The sequence below is a fragment of the Camelus dromedarius genome, chromosome 9, assembly GCF_036321535.1.
Source record: "Camelus dromedarius isolate mCamDro1 chromosome 9, mCamDro1.pat, whole genome shotgun sequence".
NCBI lineage: Eukaryota > Metazoa > Chordata > Mammalia > Artiodactyla > Camelidae > Camelus > Camelus dromedarius.
In genome coordinates this window covers 75,233,821-75,247,533 of record NC_087444.1, presented here as the reverse complement: position 1 = coordinate 75,247,533, position 13,713 = coordinate 75,233,821, and the positions used below count along the sequence as shown (strand labels likewise).

The 13,713-nt window shown below is 50.4% G+C and overlaps 1 protein-coding gene across 1 annotated transcript; it reads left to right on the top strand.

Moving 5' to 3' along the window:
• Positions 1-6,757: 6,757 nt before the first annotated feature.
• On the top strand, positions 6,758-10,844 carry LOC105100152 (kallikrein-12). Its single transcript, XM_010993122.3, has 5 exons — positions 6,758-6,794; positions 7,223-7,382; positions 8,365-8,624; positions 9,572-9,705; positions 10,573-10,844. The coding sequence occupies exons 1-5, from the start codon at positions 6,758-6,760 to the stop codon at positions 10,726-10,728; spliced, it is 747 nt and encodes a 248-aa protein (XP_010991424.2). The 3' UTR covers positions 10,729-10,844.
• The last annotated feature ends 2,869 nt before the right edge of the window (positions 10,845-13,713 follow it).

Sequence of the window (13,713 nt, the reverse complement as noted above, 5' to 3'; positions counted from 1 at the left end):
ATTCCATATCTTGTAATAACTTACAATGGAAAAGAATATGACAACGAATGTATGTATGTTCCTATGTGACTGAATTATTATGCTGTACCCCAGAAATTGACACAACATTGTAAACTGACTAGACTTCAATAAAACAATATATATATATCAATAAAATAAATAAGTAAATAAATTCTAAAAAATATAAATAAGGAGAACAAAGAAAGGGATGTGCACAGATTTCTAATGATAATGAGCCACCAACTAATTCAATTCTCTACATCTGAGGAGTAAGAACTATCTTAGCATATTAATAAACTTGAAAAAACTAGCACCTACTCGGGAGAGTTCTTGGGAGGGTCGATTTAACGTGTGAAAGCACTCAGCACACACCTGGTACTGAGTGAGTGCTTACGAAGTGGCAGCTGTCATTAGTATTGTTGTCATTACTGATGTCATTGTTATGATGTTCCAAGGCCCCAGTGCCACAGCAAGCCACCTTGGGTGGCAGCTCGGTATTTGAAAGAACAGGAGATGGCTGCCCAAATCCTCCCAGTGGAACAGAAAATAATGACGTAGCTGAGCTGAGATTCTGACTGCCAACAGGGCCTTAATTCAGGAAAGCCAGCCAGGTGACAGGCTCCTCAGACCGCCCTCCACCCTCCCTCTCCAGGAACATTGCCGCCACACGCCCTCTTCTTCCTGTTTTTGCCCAGGGGAACTTTAGTAACAATGAGGTTCTGTGCAAGAAGGAATTTGGAGGCTGAGGGAGCGAGAGAGAAGGTGAAGGAGACTGGGGAAGAGACCAGAGCAAAGAGAGAGAGGTGTGAAAGAGATAACCATACTTCTTGTCATTGGCCCAGCAGACAAAGCGCTTTCATGTCGTTCTCCCAAGGGGGAAATATCAGCTCCCCGTCTTTCAGAAGTGTGGCCCTAGACTAAGGATGATCCACCAGTGAGTGGAAACCATCCAGGCTGATGGAGACACATTCCTGTGCGTCTCTGCTGCAGACATCCCCAGGGACATCTCCCCTCTAGTCTGGAGGTTCCAGGCCAAGCTCAGCCACTGCCCCATTTGTGAAACCTTGTATAAGGGACTAAGTTAGACTTTCTAGGCAAATGGGAGTAATGGGTTTGTAAGCCCACAGTTCCATTCTACAGATTTCAAAGTCAAGATGAGAAAAGCAGACAGGTTGTGAGAGGGCTAAGGGGGTCAGAGACCCGAGTCAGGCTTGTGGGAGGAGGGGCTATTGAAGAAGAATATTGCAGACGTTCCATAGAAATAGGATGGACTCTTTCTTCTAAGAGTTGGTTCATATGCCACGATTCATGATGCCACACATGCACCAAAGAGTCCCTCCTGCCTCTGTGGGGTGATCACAATTGGCACTGTGAGTGGGAGTATGGATAGGACCATTATCTTATCGGCTGGAAAAAACAAACAAAAACGCATAACCTAAAAGTTGAGAATTACGTTTTATTCAGCTGACATACTGATGACTTAAGCCCGGGAGACAGCCTCTCATATAGCTCTGAGGGGCTGTTCCAAAGAGGTAGAGGAGGAGCCAGGATATATAGGAGTTTTTGCAACAAAAACCAGGTAGTCGGAACATCAAAAGAATACTGTTAATTAAAGGAAAAAAACAAACATCTTAAGTTAATGAACTCAGCTCTTTGCTTGTAGGTGGAAGATGCAAGAGTCTGGGTTCATTGACATCATTCCTTTGATATGCACCTTAACAAGCTAGGGCCAGTGCCCTGTTTTACTCCATCCCGAATCCCCTCAGGGTGCATAGTCCAGAGTGGCTTCATTGGCTGTTGACTTGATGTTTGCAACATCTTTTGTTTATTGACATGGCAGGTGACGTTTTCCATTCACAACCTCCAGGATCTTTCTCATCGTGCTGCCCTGCTCACTGGCCCTGCTGCCGTGGGTTTTGAGGGGTGCTGCTTGGTACTACATTTGCTGAGAACTAAGGAGTCTCTGTCGTAGGTTTAACAGAACTATGTCAGAAGTTTTCATAGTTGATGTTCAGGAACAGGGTATGGGATGGGGGACCTCCTTCAACTGGCAATGGGTTGTGTGCCTCCTCCAGGTCTCCAGCTGGGACCTGGGTGCCTCTCTCTTTCCAGAGGTCAGGGGTTGGGACTGAAAGTTCCAATCTTCTAATCCCTTGGTTGGTTTCCCTGGTAACAACCCCCATTTCTTCCCCCTCCCTTCTCTCCTTCACCTCATTAACATAAACTCAAGTGGGGTTACTGGGGTTTATTACAAATAACAAAAGATGCTCTTCACTTCCCCTACCAGTCAGGAAACTCCAAGAATTTTAAAAAATTCTAACCAGAATCCAGGAAGAAAACCAGATGTATGCTAGAGACCCATGGGAGGGCTGTGAGCTGGAGAGAAGGTTGGTTCTGGACATTAAAAGACCCCTCTGGGGCTGTCTAGGGGGTGGGCTAGAGGGACAGGGAGCCTGGAGACTGAGGATCCAGGGAGGAGGCTTGGGTGAGGGTCCAAGGAGGTAGGGATGAGGCAAGCTGGGGCTGAAGAGAATCGGAGAAGGGTGGAACAGGCCTGAGGAGGGGCAAGGAGGAGGATGGTGTCTAGATTCAGCTTAGTTAACTGGCAGGTGGTGGAGCCTCCCTGAGCTAGAGGACCAGGGAGGGGGATGATGCTGAGATTACGGGGGCCACAGTGGGAGATGGGTCTAGGGGCATCAGGGAAGCCTCTGGCTGTATATGGGGAGGGTCAGAGCTCAGGAGACAGGTTTCAGAGACAGGGAGATGCAAATGGTTGAATCCAGCTTGGGAAGGATAGGATGTCCCAGAAGGAAAAAAAGCAAGCTGGATCCTGGAGAGAACAGATCTCCCAAGGGTCTGGATGGGGGACCAAGTGGATGAGAACAGGTTGGTGGGGACAGATGATGAGGTAGGTTTGGGTTGCCCAGGAGGCTGTGGGAAGCCCATGACTGAAGCTGGGGAGAGACCTAAGAACCAACCTGCCCCGGGTGACAGGTGAAACTGTCAGGTGTATACAGTCAATGCAGGGAACATGGCTAAGCACAGAGCTCTGGGAACACCTTTGTTTGTACAGGCACTGATGCAGGAAAAAAAGGCCTATTCATGAAGGTAGGAGAGCCCGCAAAGTAGGAGGGAAACCAGAAATGCATGGTGCCCTGTCCCGGAAGCCAGGAGAGGAGGGGCCGGCCGAGATGAATGCTGCGGAAAGGTTGAGTAAGATAGAGACCGACAGGTGGCCGCTGGATTGCTCAACATGGAAATCTCTGGAGACCCAAAATGCTATGGCTGTGGGGTGCAGGCAGTGAGTAGATATCCATGGAGATGTTTTGCTGGGAAGGATGGTAGAGGAACAGAGCAGTAACTGAGAAGAAGTGTAGGGCCTCTGGTTCTGCTTAAACTCTGTGGTCCCAGCATTGCCCAGAAAAGAACTGGGCACACGGGATACTGCAAAATGTTTGATGTTAATCGTCATCCAAATATATGAATCATCCAAATATATGCATGAATGAGTGAATGAGACAGAAATAAAATGAGAGAGAGGTAAAGATAAATAGAAAAAAAGATTCTGTCATCGAAGTCAGCTTTGACAACTCCTTTACAAAGAAGTAAACTGGTAAGGGCAATTTTAGTCATGTCTACCTTTAGCATCGCTGACACCCTCAACCCATCTTTTGTTGCCTTGTTTGATGACCTCAAGAGGAAGTGGCAGGTAGACATTTAGCTTCCTCCCAGCCCCATTTTTCAGAGGGGCAAACTGAGGACAGGACAAGAGAGTGTCCCAGTGGCTGCCAGTGAGTCATGAGATGAACTGAGGTTTCAACCCAGTATGAATGTTGTCAAAAGCTATCCTCTTTTTCTGAAACCTGCAGAAGCATGTATACGTTCGTCTCTTCTCAGTACACTCATTCATTCATTCATTCATATGTTTGGATGATGATTAACAATACAGGTTCTAGACTATGGAAAACAGTATGATGGTCCCTTAAAAACTAAAAATAGACTTACCATATGATCCAGCAACCCCACTCTTGGGCATATATGTCTGGAGGGAACTCCAATTCCAAAAGATACACGCACCATAATATCCACAGCAGCACTACTTACAATAGCCAAGACATGGAAGCAACCTAGATGTCCATCGACAGACGATGGGATAAAGAAGATGTGGTGTATATATGCAATGGAATACTACTGAGGCATAAAAAAGAATAAAATAATGCCATTTGCAGCAACACAGATGGACTGAGATTATCATATTAAGTGAAGTAAGCCAGATAAAGACAACACATGATACCATTTATATGTGGAATCTTAAAAAATGATACAAATGAACTTATTTACAAAGCAGAAACAGATTCAGACATAGAAAATAAATTTAGGGTTACTAAAGGGGAAAGAGGGGCAGGGATAAATTAGGAGTTTGGTATCAGCAGATTCATACTACTATATACAAAACAGATAAACAACAAGTTTCTACTGTACAGCACAGGGAACTATATTCAATATCTTGTAATAACCTATAATGATAAAGAACATGAAAAAGAGTAGATATATGTATGGCTGAATCACTATGCTGTACACCAGAAACTAACACAACATTGTAAATCAACTACACTTCAATTAAATATATATATATATTTTATACAGCACCCGACCTGGGTTCAAACTCCAGTTCTGCCTATTACCAGCTGTGTGACTTTGGGCAAGTGCCTTCATCTAGGCATGCCTCAGTTTCCATGTCTATGAAAACCTGTGCTCCCGGACGTCACCCCGCGTGTTGGGGTGGCCGAGTTCTCTTTAGGGAATGGGCTTCATATCGAGCTACTGCTGATGCCTGAGAGTAAAGCGTGAGGCAGCAGGACTTGAGAATTCTGGGGACTCCCTGGGCGGAGGTGGCAAAGGTGCTCAGAGCTTCCTCTGAAAGCAGGAGGTCTGTTCTCTTGGACCCTCCAGCTACAAAAAGACTGGCTTTATCCAGAAGCCACAAGCTGCAAATCTGTGCGTCAAAAGAGACCCACTAAGCAGGCAGGCACTCCCCATCCTCACTCCCTGCAGCCCCAGGCAACCACTCATCTGCTCCATCATCTATCTATTGTGGATTTTTCATATAAAAGGGATCATACAGCTTGTGGTTCTTTGTGACTGACTTCTTTCACTCTGCATAACATTTTCAGGGTTCATCCTTCTGTAGCACACATCAGGACTACGTTCGTTTTATAGCTGAATGCTACTCCATACCATGGATACATCATATTTTATTTATCCATTTACCAGTTGATGGACATCAGCTTAATGGGTAAGGGGTCTCTTTTGGGGGTGATGAAAATGCTCTGGAATTAAGATTGGGGTGACGGTTGCGTAACATCATGAGTGCAGTGCAATTCACTGAACTGTAGACTTTAAATTGGCTCCAAGGCTGGATTTTATGTTGTGTAAATATTACTTCAAAAAAAAAAAAAAGAGATAAAAGCAAAAAGAGAGAGTGAGAAAGGGATTCTGAATCCTGAATCTCTCTCTCTCCCTTCCCTCTCTGTCCTCTGTCTCTCTCTGTTGGTGCCAAAAAAAGCAAACAAACAAACAAACAAACAAACAAACAAAAACTTTCATAGAATTCAATAAATTGACCTCATATATACAGTAAGACCTGTGCTTCTGGAAGCAGGGAACAGAACTGATTCTGCATTTAAAAAATTCAGTGAGAACCAGACTTCCTGGGATCCCAGTTTGGAAACTCCTCTGTCTCACCTATTTATTTATTTTTTAAATTGAAGTATAGTCGATTTACAATGTTGTGTGAGTTTCTGGTGTACAGCACAGTGATTCAGCCATACATATATTCCTTTTCACATTCTTTCTCAATATAGATTATTGGATAAATATGTGAGATTTATATACAATGTCTCGCCTATTTTGAAAGCTCTTCCTTTTCCTCCTCTTCTTTCTCAGCCTCTCATTTTCACTCTCCTGCTCTCTTAGCCTCTCCACCCTCCTGCCCCTTTCCTGCACCACTCAGGGAGGAGTCCCAGGTATCCACGGGCTCCACCCTCCCTGAGGCTTTGTCACTGGAGTTGGGATTAGAACCCAGCTCCCACATCACCTTGAGTCACTGGTCTCAGGGCTGCTGGCTGGTTTGGAGAGGAGGGAGAAGGTACGGGCTGGGTCTTCTCTCCAAAGCCATCCTGTCCCCCTCCTCCTCGCTTCCCCTCTATTTAACTGTAAAGCACAATTATGTGTCATTAGCCAGGAAGAGTTTCTACAGGATTAGAGGGCGCCCCACCCATATCTCCTTGTCCCCTTCCCTCAACCCGGAAGATGCATGGGCTGGGACAAAGAGAGTTAAAAGCTGTGTCAGCTGCTGGTCTGGGACAGACAGACAGAAGGAGGGGGCAGGCGAGGCAGCATGACAGGTGGCTGAGAGGCCAGGTGGACAGCGGGAGAGTTGACCAGCAGGATGGCCGGCAGATGAAAGGACAGGAGGGTAGGTGGCCAGGCAGAGTGCAGAGAGACCGACAGGCTGAAATTGCAACAGCCGCATGGACAACCCAGCGAGCACAGAGACAAGGTGAGGAGGGGCAGGCCATCACCGGCGCAGGGTGACATGCAGGAGACGGGCATGAGGAGGGATGAGCATGTGGACCATCCCCTTCTCAGGTTGCTGCTGGTGGAAAGGATGGGGAAAGGGAAGGTCTGGTTGACCAGGAAAGGGTCATCTCTGAGATGTCCTAACTTCCCCCCCAGAACCTGGAGGTGGCCCACCATGGAGTCCAGCATCTTTTTGCTCCTGTGTCTTATTGGTGAGTTCCCCAGAGGGAAAAGGAGTCCCCTGCCCCCCTCCCTCATGATGATGCCTGGCACTGAGGAGGGAAGCGGGGCCGACTCTATGACTCCATTCGCCTCCATCTCCAGGGGTCCTGTGTACCTCTCTCTCTCTGTATCTTCTGATCCATCTCCCCTCTGTCTCTTCCTGTCACTATGCCTGTCTTTTCTCTCTCTCTGAATCTCTAGTTCTCTCTTATCTTTAAGCATCTCTCTCTCTCTCTCTCTCTTCCTCCCTGTGTCACTGTGGGTGTTTCACTGTGTCTTTTTCTATACATCACTGGCTCTGTGTCTCACTGCCTCTGACTCTCTCTCTCACCTCTATCTTGCTCTTTCTGTGTCCTTCCTCCTATCTGAGCCACTATCTCTAGGACTCTGACCCCATCTCTCTGGCCCACGTCCTCAGGGCTCAGCCACCAGGCCACGGAGAAGATTTATAATGGCGAGGAGTGTGTCCCTCACTCGCAGCCTTGGCAGGTGGGGCTGTTTGAGGGCATCCACCTGCGCTGTGGGGGGGTCCTCATTGACCGCAGGTGGGTTCTCACAGCCGCTCACTGCAGTAGCAGGTAAGCCCCCATATGGGTCCCTCCTTTTCCAGGGTGGTCAAAGGGCGGGTGATGGGAAAAGGAGCGCTGGGCAAAGGGGTGCACAGGAGTAAGGAGATGGTCCTTCAGCAAGAAGGTCTGAGGTTAGCAAAGGAGTAGGACTAACTCACAATGGTCCTGGGGGGGTCCTGGACCTGCCCACCCACCACCTACATTCCCTTGTGTCCCACTTCCTTCCATATGGCATCCCCTGATGCAGTGTGGGTCATGGGCCCATGTCTGAGCCAAACCCTTTGTGCAGCCTCAAAGGCTACATCTGGCACCTGTCTGGACCCCAGCGGTCCAATCTGTAAAGTGTAGGAATTGGGCTTTGTAGGTTTGATGCTCTGGAATTTTTTGCAAAAGAGAATTTCCAGACATGGAGAGACAGAGATTTATTTGTTTTTTTGTTTTTGTTTTGAGAGGGAGGTAATTAGGTTTATTAATTTACTTATTTATTTTAATGGAGGTATTGGGAATTGAATCCAGAACCTCGTGCGTGCTAAGCATGCGCTCTACCACTGAGCTATACTCTCTCCCCCTGAGGGGCAGAGAGATTTGGGGACAGGGAGAAACACAAGCAGGATAGAGAGAGCCCACTCATTATTCCCCTGTTGACTTAGTTGACAATGTTGATGGCTCATATCGTCTCCTAAGCGGTAGGATCAGGGCAGTGAACAGGACAAGCAGATGGCCCTGCTCCCGTGGGCCTCACCAGCTAAGAGAATCAGAAAGCGACACAGTTGCAGTGGCATGGAGAGAAGAAATGCAAAGAACACTAGAAATGGAAAGCTGGCAATGGAAATAGAGACCAAGAGTCAGGAAGAGGCAGAGAGAGACTGAGAGCAAGGGAAGGAGTGAGGGAGAGGACAGCCATCAAAATGCAGAACTGCAGAGAGAGACAAGGGGTCTGGGAGCCCGTGGATGGCACACCTGTCACCCACTGAGCCGCCATGAAATTCAGCAGGTACTGGGTGCGCCTTGGGGAACACAGCCTCAGCAAGCTGGACTGGACGGAACAGATCCGGCGCAGTGGCTTCTCCGTGACACACCCCGGCTACCAGGGAGCCCTGCACAGCCATGACCATGACCTCCGGCTTCTGCGACTGGGTACCCCTGTTCTCCTGACCCGCAGCGTCCAGCCCCTACCCCTGCCCACCACCTGTGCCCCGGCTGGCACTGAGTGCCACATCTCGGGCTGGGGCACCACCAACCGACCATTGAGTAAGTGGGGCCTGGGGTCAGAGGTCAGGATGGGCAAAAGTTTGGAGGGTAGGGTGAGAGGTCAGGAGTTATGCTAGCTCAGCAGATGGATGGGTAAAGGGTCACAAATCAGGATCATGCTTTGGGCTCTGAGCTCATGGGTCATCAGGGGTCTTGGGAGTAAAAGTGGTTACGTGGTTGGGTGTGGAGTCAGAAGTCATGGGTCAGGGATGTGGTTAGAGGTCAGAGTGATGTTAAGGGTCATCAGACTGGAGCAAAAGGCATATGTAAATAGGATCTTGGGGTCATGGGTCAGGGACTCTGGTGTTAGTCATTGCAGAGTTGAGGTCATGGGATCCAGATGTTGGCCACAGTCTGAGGATGGGAACTAGGATTCTACCAGGGACCACTAGTATGGGATTGGAAACCATAGGGTTCGGTGTGTGGAGCCAGCAGTTAGAGGTCATGGAGTCTGGGGTCAAATAAACTAGGATCAGAGGTCACTTTGGAGTAGGGACCAGTGGTTTAGAAGATGTAGAGCTGAGGTTGGAGGTTAAGGTGAAGACAAGGAACATGGGGCCAAGAGACAGAAGACATGAGGCCAAGTTGAGATCAAAAGGTAATAAGACTGAAGGTGAAAGGTCACAGTAGCTAGGATTGAAGGAGAAAGTCAGGTCTAGATTCATTATATCTGAGGTTGGAAGGACCAGGAGGATCTTGAGTTATAGTACCAAAGTCATAGGTTAAAGGTCAGGCGGGACTGGGTCAATGAACTGGAGTGAATAGTCACCATGCAATCAAGTCATAAATCTGAAATTTAGAGGTTTGAGGATTGTAGAGGAGGCCATAGGAAGGGGTGGATTATGGACTTGGATTGGGCTTCTTGAGAAGAAGGATGTGGCCCCAAAGCTTTGGGGGAGATGAGGGAAGCTTTGGGGGATCCAGCAGTATCCATCTTCCATCCTCAGATCCATTCCCAGACCGGCTCCAATGCCTCAACCTCTCCATTGTCTCCAATGCCACCTGCCAGGCAGTGTTCCCGGGGAGAATCACAGACAACATGGTGTGTGCTGGTGGCATCGCTGGGCAGGATGCCTGCCAGGTAAGCGACTGCAGGCAACACCCAGGACAGGAAATAGGGGAGAGAGAATTGAGGGGTAGGGAGGGCACGTCAGGGAAAGGGGATGGGGAAAGAGATGAGGTCAGAAAGAAAAGAGAGGCACAGAATGTGGGAGGGAGAGCCAGGGAATGGAAGTCAGAGGGAGGGCGGAAACCGAGAAGGAAAAATGGGTGGGGCACAAAAAGAGGGGGAGAAAGAGACAGAGAAGATGAAGGAGGGCAAAGAGTTAGCCAGCATTTGGAGCTCAGGCAGGTAACGGGCTGTCTCTCCAGTTCTTCCCCACACCATCCTCCTGTTGATGCTGGCCCGGGTGAGGGTGAGAGATTCCACGATGGAATAGGAAAGGGGTCTGGAGGACTCTCACTTCCTGTAATTTGGCTACCTTTTCCTCTCACGTCCTCCAGAAAGAGACGATTGCCCCTCCCTACTGGCCACGGCCCCAGCCATTGTCCTGGAAAGAACTCTAAAGGAGTTCCGCCCTCCTTCACTGGGATTGGGCATTGGTGCCTCTGCGCTCTTCCCTCATTGGTCAGGGCTCCAGCCATTGTCCTTGAGGGACTCTTCTACCATGCATGGAGTCCCGCCCTCCTCCCCTGGGATTGGCTGTTAGAAACAGTGTGTTCCTCTCTATTGGCCAGTCATTTCTGTTGTCCTCTGGGAACCTGGTTTTGTTTTTTGTTTGTTTGTTTGTTTGTTTTTTGTTTTTGGTCTGGTGATGAGGCTTGGAGCCCCAGTCCTCAAGGCTCAGGAATGGTTTGGGAGGACTAGGATGGTGTGCAGAGGGAGAGGAAAACTGAAACGGTATTTCTCCCATATTCATGCAATATTCTTTCTCCTTCTGCCTTCCAGGGTGACTCTGGGGGCCCCCTGGTATGCGGAGGAGTCCTTCAGGGTCTGGTGTCCTGGGGATCCGTGGGGCCTTGTGGGCAAGAAGGCATCCCAGGGGTCTACACCAAAGTTTGCAAATATGTGGACTGGATCCGGATGGTCATGAGGAACAACTGACCTGCTCCCTCCACCTTCATGCCTCTGCTTGGGGCCACTCTGACCGTCAGCACCAACACCTCTTCCATCATCAACCCCAGTTCCCACTCTTCGTAGACTGGGGATCTTCCCGGAACTCCAACTCCAGCCGGCCCTTCTAAGATCCATGGTTGGGGGAGGAGGAAGTGTGTGACGATCTGAAATAAATATAAATGGAGGAGGGGCTGTGTCTCTTTGATATCCCCATGCTGGTTGGGATTGGAGGGAGGGCTTGTCAGTCACCCTACTCACTGGTGTAGAAATAATTATCAGAGAGGGTGAGGGTTTTCCCGGCAGTGGCCACACAGGAATGGAGTAGAGAAAGTTAACAGTAAAAGTAAGGGACATTTTCCTCCATCAGGCACAACAGGAACACAGCCTAGAGCTTATAAGCTTTTTAAAGGCCCTGAAGGACCTGAAGAGGGGAGGGGGTTGGGGAGAGGGAATTACTGGCTCCAAAATGCCCCCTGAAAACTGCAAAATCAAAATTCACAACCATTGGATTAAATGTCTGTAAAACCTTACATTCTTCCAACTAGCCAGTTGCAACTTGACTCGCCTGTAATTGAGGACACACATATATTTCATGTGGGATACACGTTTGTTTTAATATGTTTGCAGTGATGGAGGGTGGGGTGCAGGCTCGGAAGGCAAGAGGACCCAGCCTAGGTCTTAGAATAGTTCTGCCCACCTCTTAGGTACTTTGTCTTCACAGCTTCTCCAGGAGGTGGAAAGAGGATTTCCCCTCCCAGGTGAATGGAAGGGGAATTGGAGGTGGGAGAGGGTGCGGGGTGACCGTGACAGCTGTGGGAGCATTTGCTGGGTGCCTACTGAACTTGGCTCTCCTGGAGCCCTCATCCCAACCCCCTGAGGCAGGGCTGTCACCCCCATCTCACAGATGAAGAAACCGAGCCTCACCGGGTGGAGTCCCAATCCCACGTCACTGTGGTAGGAAGAGGCAGTGCCGGCTTTGGGGCCAGGGCTGACTGCTGTCAGAACCCAGATCTACCCCGTAGTCTTGCTCCGCACCTGGTTAGGGAAGAGAGGAGGGCAAGACGGAGGGAGATCTGACTGATCTGATAGCAACCAAGCCGGGAGAAACAGGGATCGGCACTTGAGTTTTGCAGACAAGGAATTTGAGGTGGCTCAGATTCGGGAAGTCATCGGACCTAGGTCACACAGCGAGTAAGTGTCTTGACTGGATTCTGAGGATCCCGGGGTTCCTGGCAGCCTAGGAGATGGGGAGAAGGGGTCGGACAGAAAGGTGGGCGTGGGCAGAGAAGTGAAGCCTCAGAGGAGCCCTGGGCGTTGGGGCACTTGCAGAGGGAAGACTTCCCTCCCCTGGGCCCTGACTCTCACAGGCCCCAACCTGCCTCCCTCACCCTCCTGCCTGCCCCTCTGCCAGGCAGCAGCCCCACCTGTGTGATGCCCCAGTCCCCTGCCCCCTTAGAATGGAGAAGGGAGGGGGCCCAGAGGAGGCCACGGGCCCACCGGAGCTGGGGCTGTGGGGAGGGAGGGGCAGGGATAGGAGACACAGAGAGACTGGGCGATGAGATGGATGGGGAAGGATTTAGAGACAGAGGTGGAGGGAGAGAGAGAAAGAGGAGTGGAGGAAGACCGAGACAGGGAGACTCAAAGAAAAATATAAAAAACTAGAGGAGATACTGAGAGAGAACCTGGGAGAGAAAAACAGAGTTCAACAAAAACAGGGAGAAAGGCACAGAGATACGTAGAAACAGAAAGAAAAATCACACACACACACACACACACACACAGCATTATAGAAAGGCAGGGAACCACAGAGATACAGAGACCGGCGAGGATGCAGACAGACAGACAGGTGGACACAGAGGTGTGGAGAAACTGAGAGAAGCTGGGAGAAAAGGGGCTGGGGGTGGTCATGACAGCGGCAGGTGGGCAGCACCTCAGAACCCAGGGCTGGCCTGGGGAGGGCCTCCAACACCCCGCCCCCAGGGCGATAAGGCAGGGCTGGGAGGCCCAGTCATCCTGGGCCCGCCCGGGGCCACCCCCTGCCTGCGCCCCTTTCTGGTGCCTCCCACTCCTCTCCGAGACCCAGCCTGCCGCATCTGCCACCACTGCCCACTGCTGGGCCCCCGAGCCCCAGCCCCAGAGCCCATGAGTCTGGGAGGGAAGGGAAGGCCCCTCTCCCTCGGGCACTGGCCTACCCAGTGCGCCAGGCCTCCATTTCTTCCTCTGCTCTGTGCTTGGGGCTGGGGGTGGGAACTGGGTCTCTCTGCCTTGATCTGTGTCTCCAGCAGGCTGCCCCCGCCTCAGTGACCTCTGACACCAGCTGCGGTTACTGAGTCCAGCCCTTCACCCCCACCCCTGCTGGCCAGGGCGTTTCAGGACATTAGCCTTTCCGGTGACCAGCCCCGCCTGGCTCTATTGGGCTGTTCTTTGAAGGGGCAGGGGTTCAGCAGAGTGGGGGCCAGGATGCTGTCTGGAGTGGAGCCCCCTACCACACTCCAGGCCACCCTCAAATGGCCCATATCACCCTGGAACGGTTACTGACAAAGCCTGGTTCCCTTTATCTTCTCACCCTAAGATGCTGGGCCTGGCCACATCTCAGGTAGCAAGAAGGAAAACATTCTCCAAAATGCACCTCTGAGGTCCCGTGGTTGACTTAAACAGGGCAGGCTCATCATTTGCCCTGGGCAAAGCCCTCCCAGCAACTTCCACAGCCTACTTGGCTCCGGGAAGTTTCTAACTGGGATTAAGCCCTTGCAAGGCCACCCTCAGTACCAGATTTATTTTCAAAGTGTGGAGGTTGGGGTGCTGTGAGAACCAGGGGATTCCTCAAACCCTGCTGCTTCTCCTTTGGGGAGCCGGAGGAGGCAAGGGAGATGGAGAGGGCAGGAGCCAGCCCTCCGTCTCCCTGGAAAGTGACTTGGCCCCATGTCCCTCCTTGTTCCCAGAAGTACCTGGGGCCTGCCGTCCCCTTTGCTC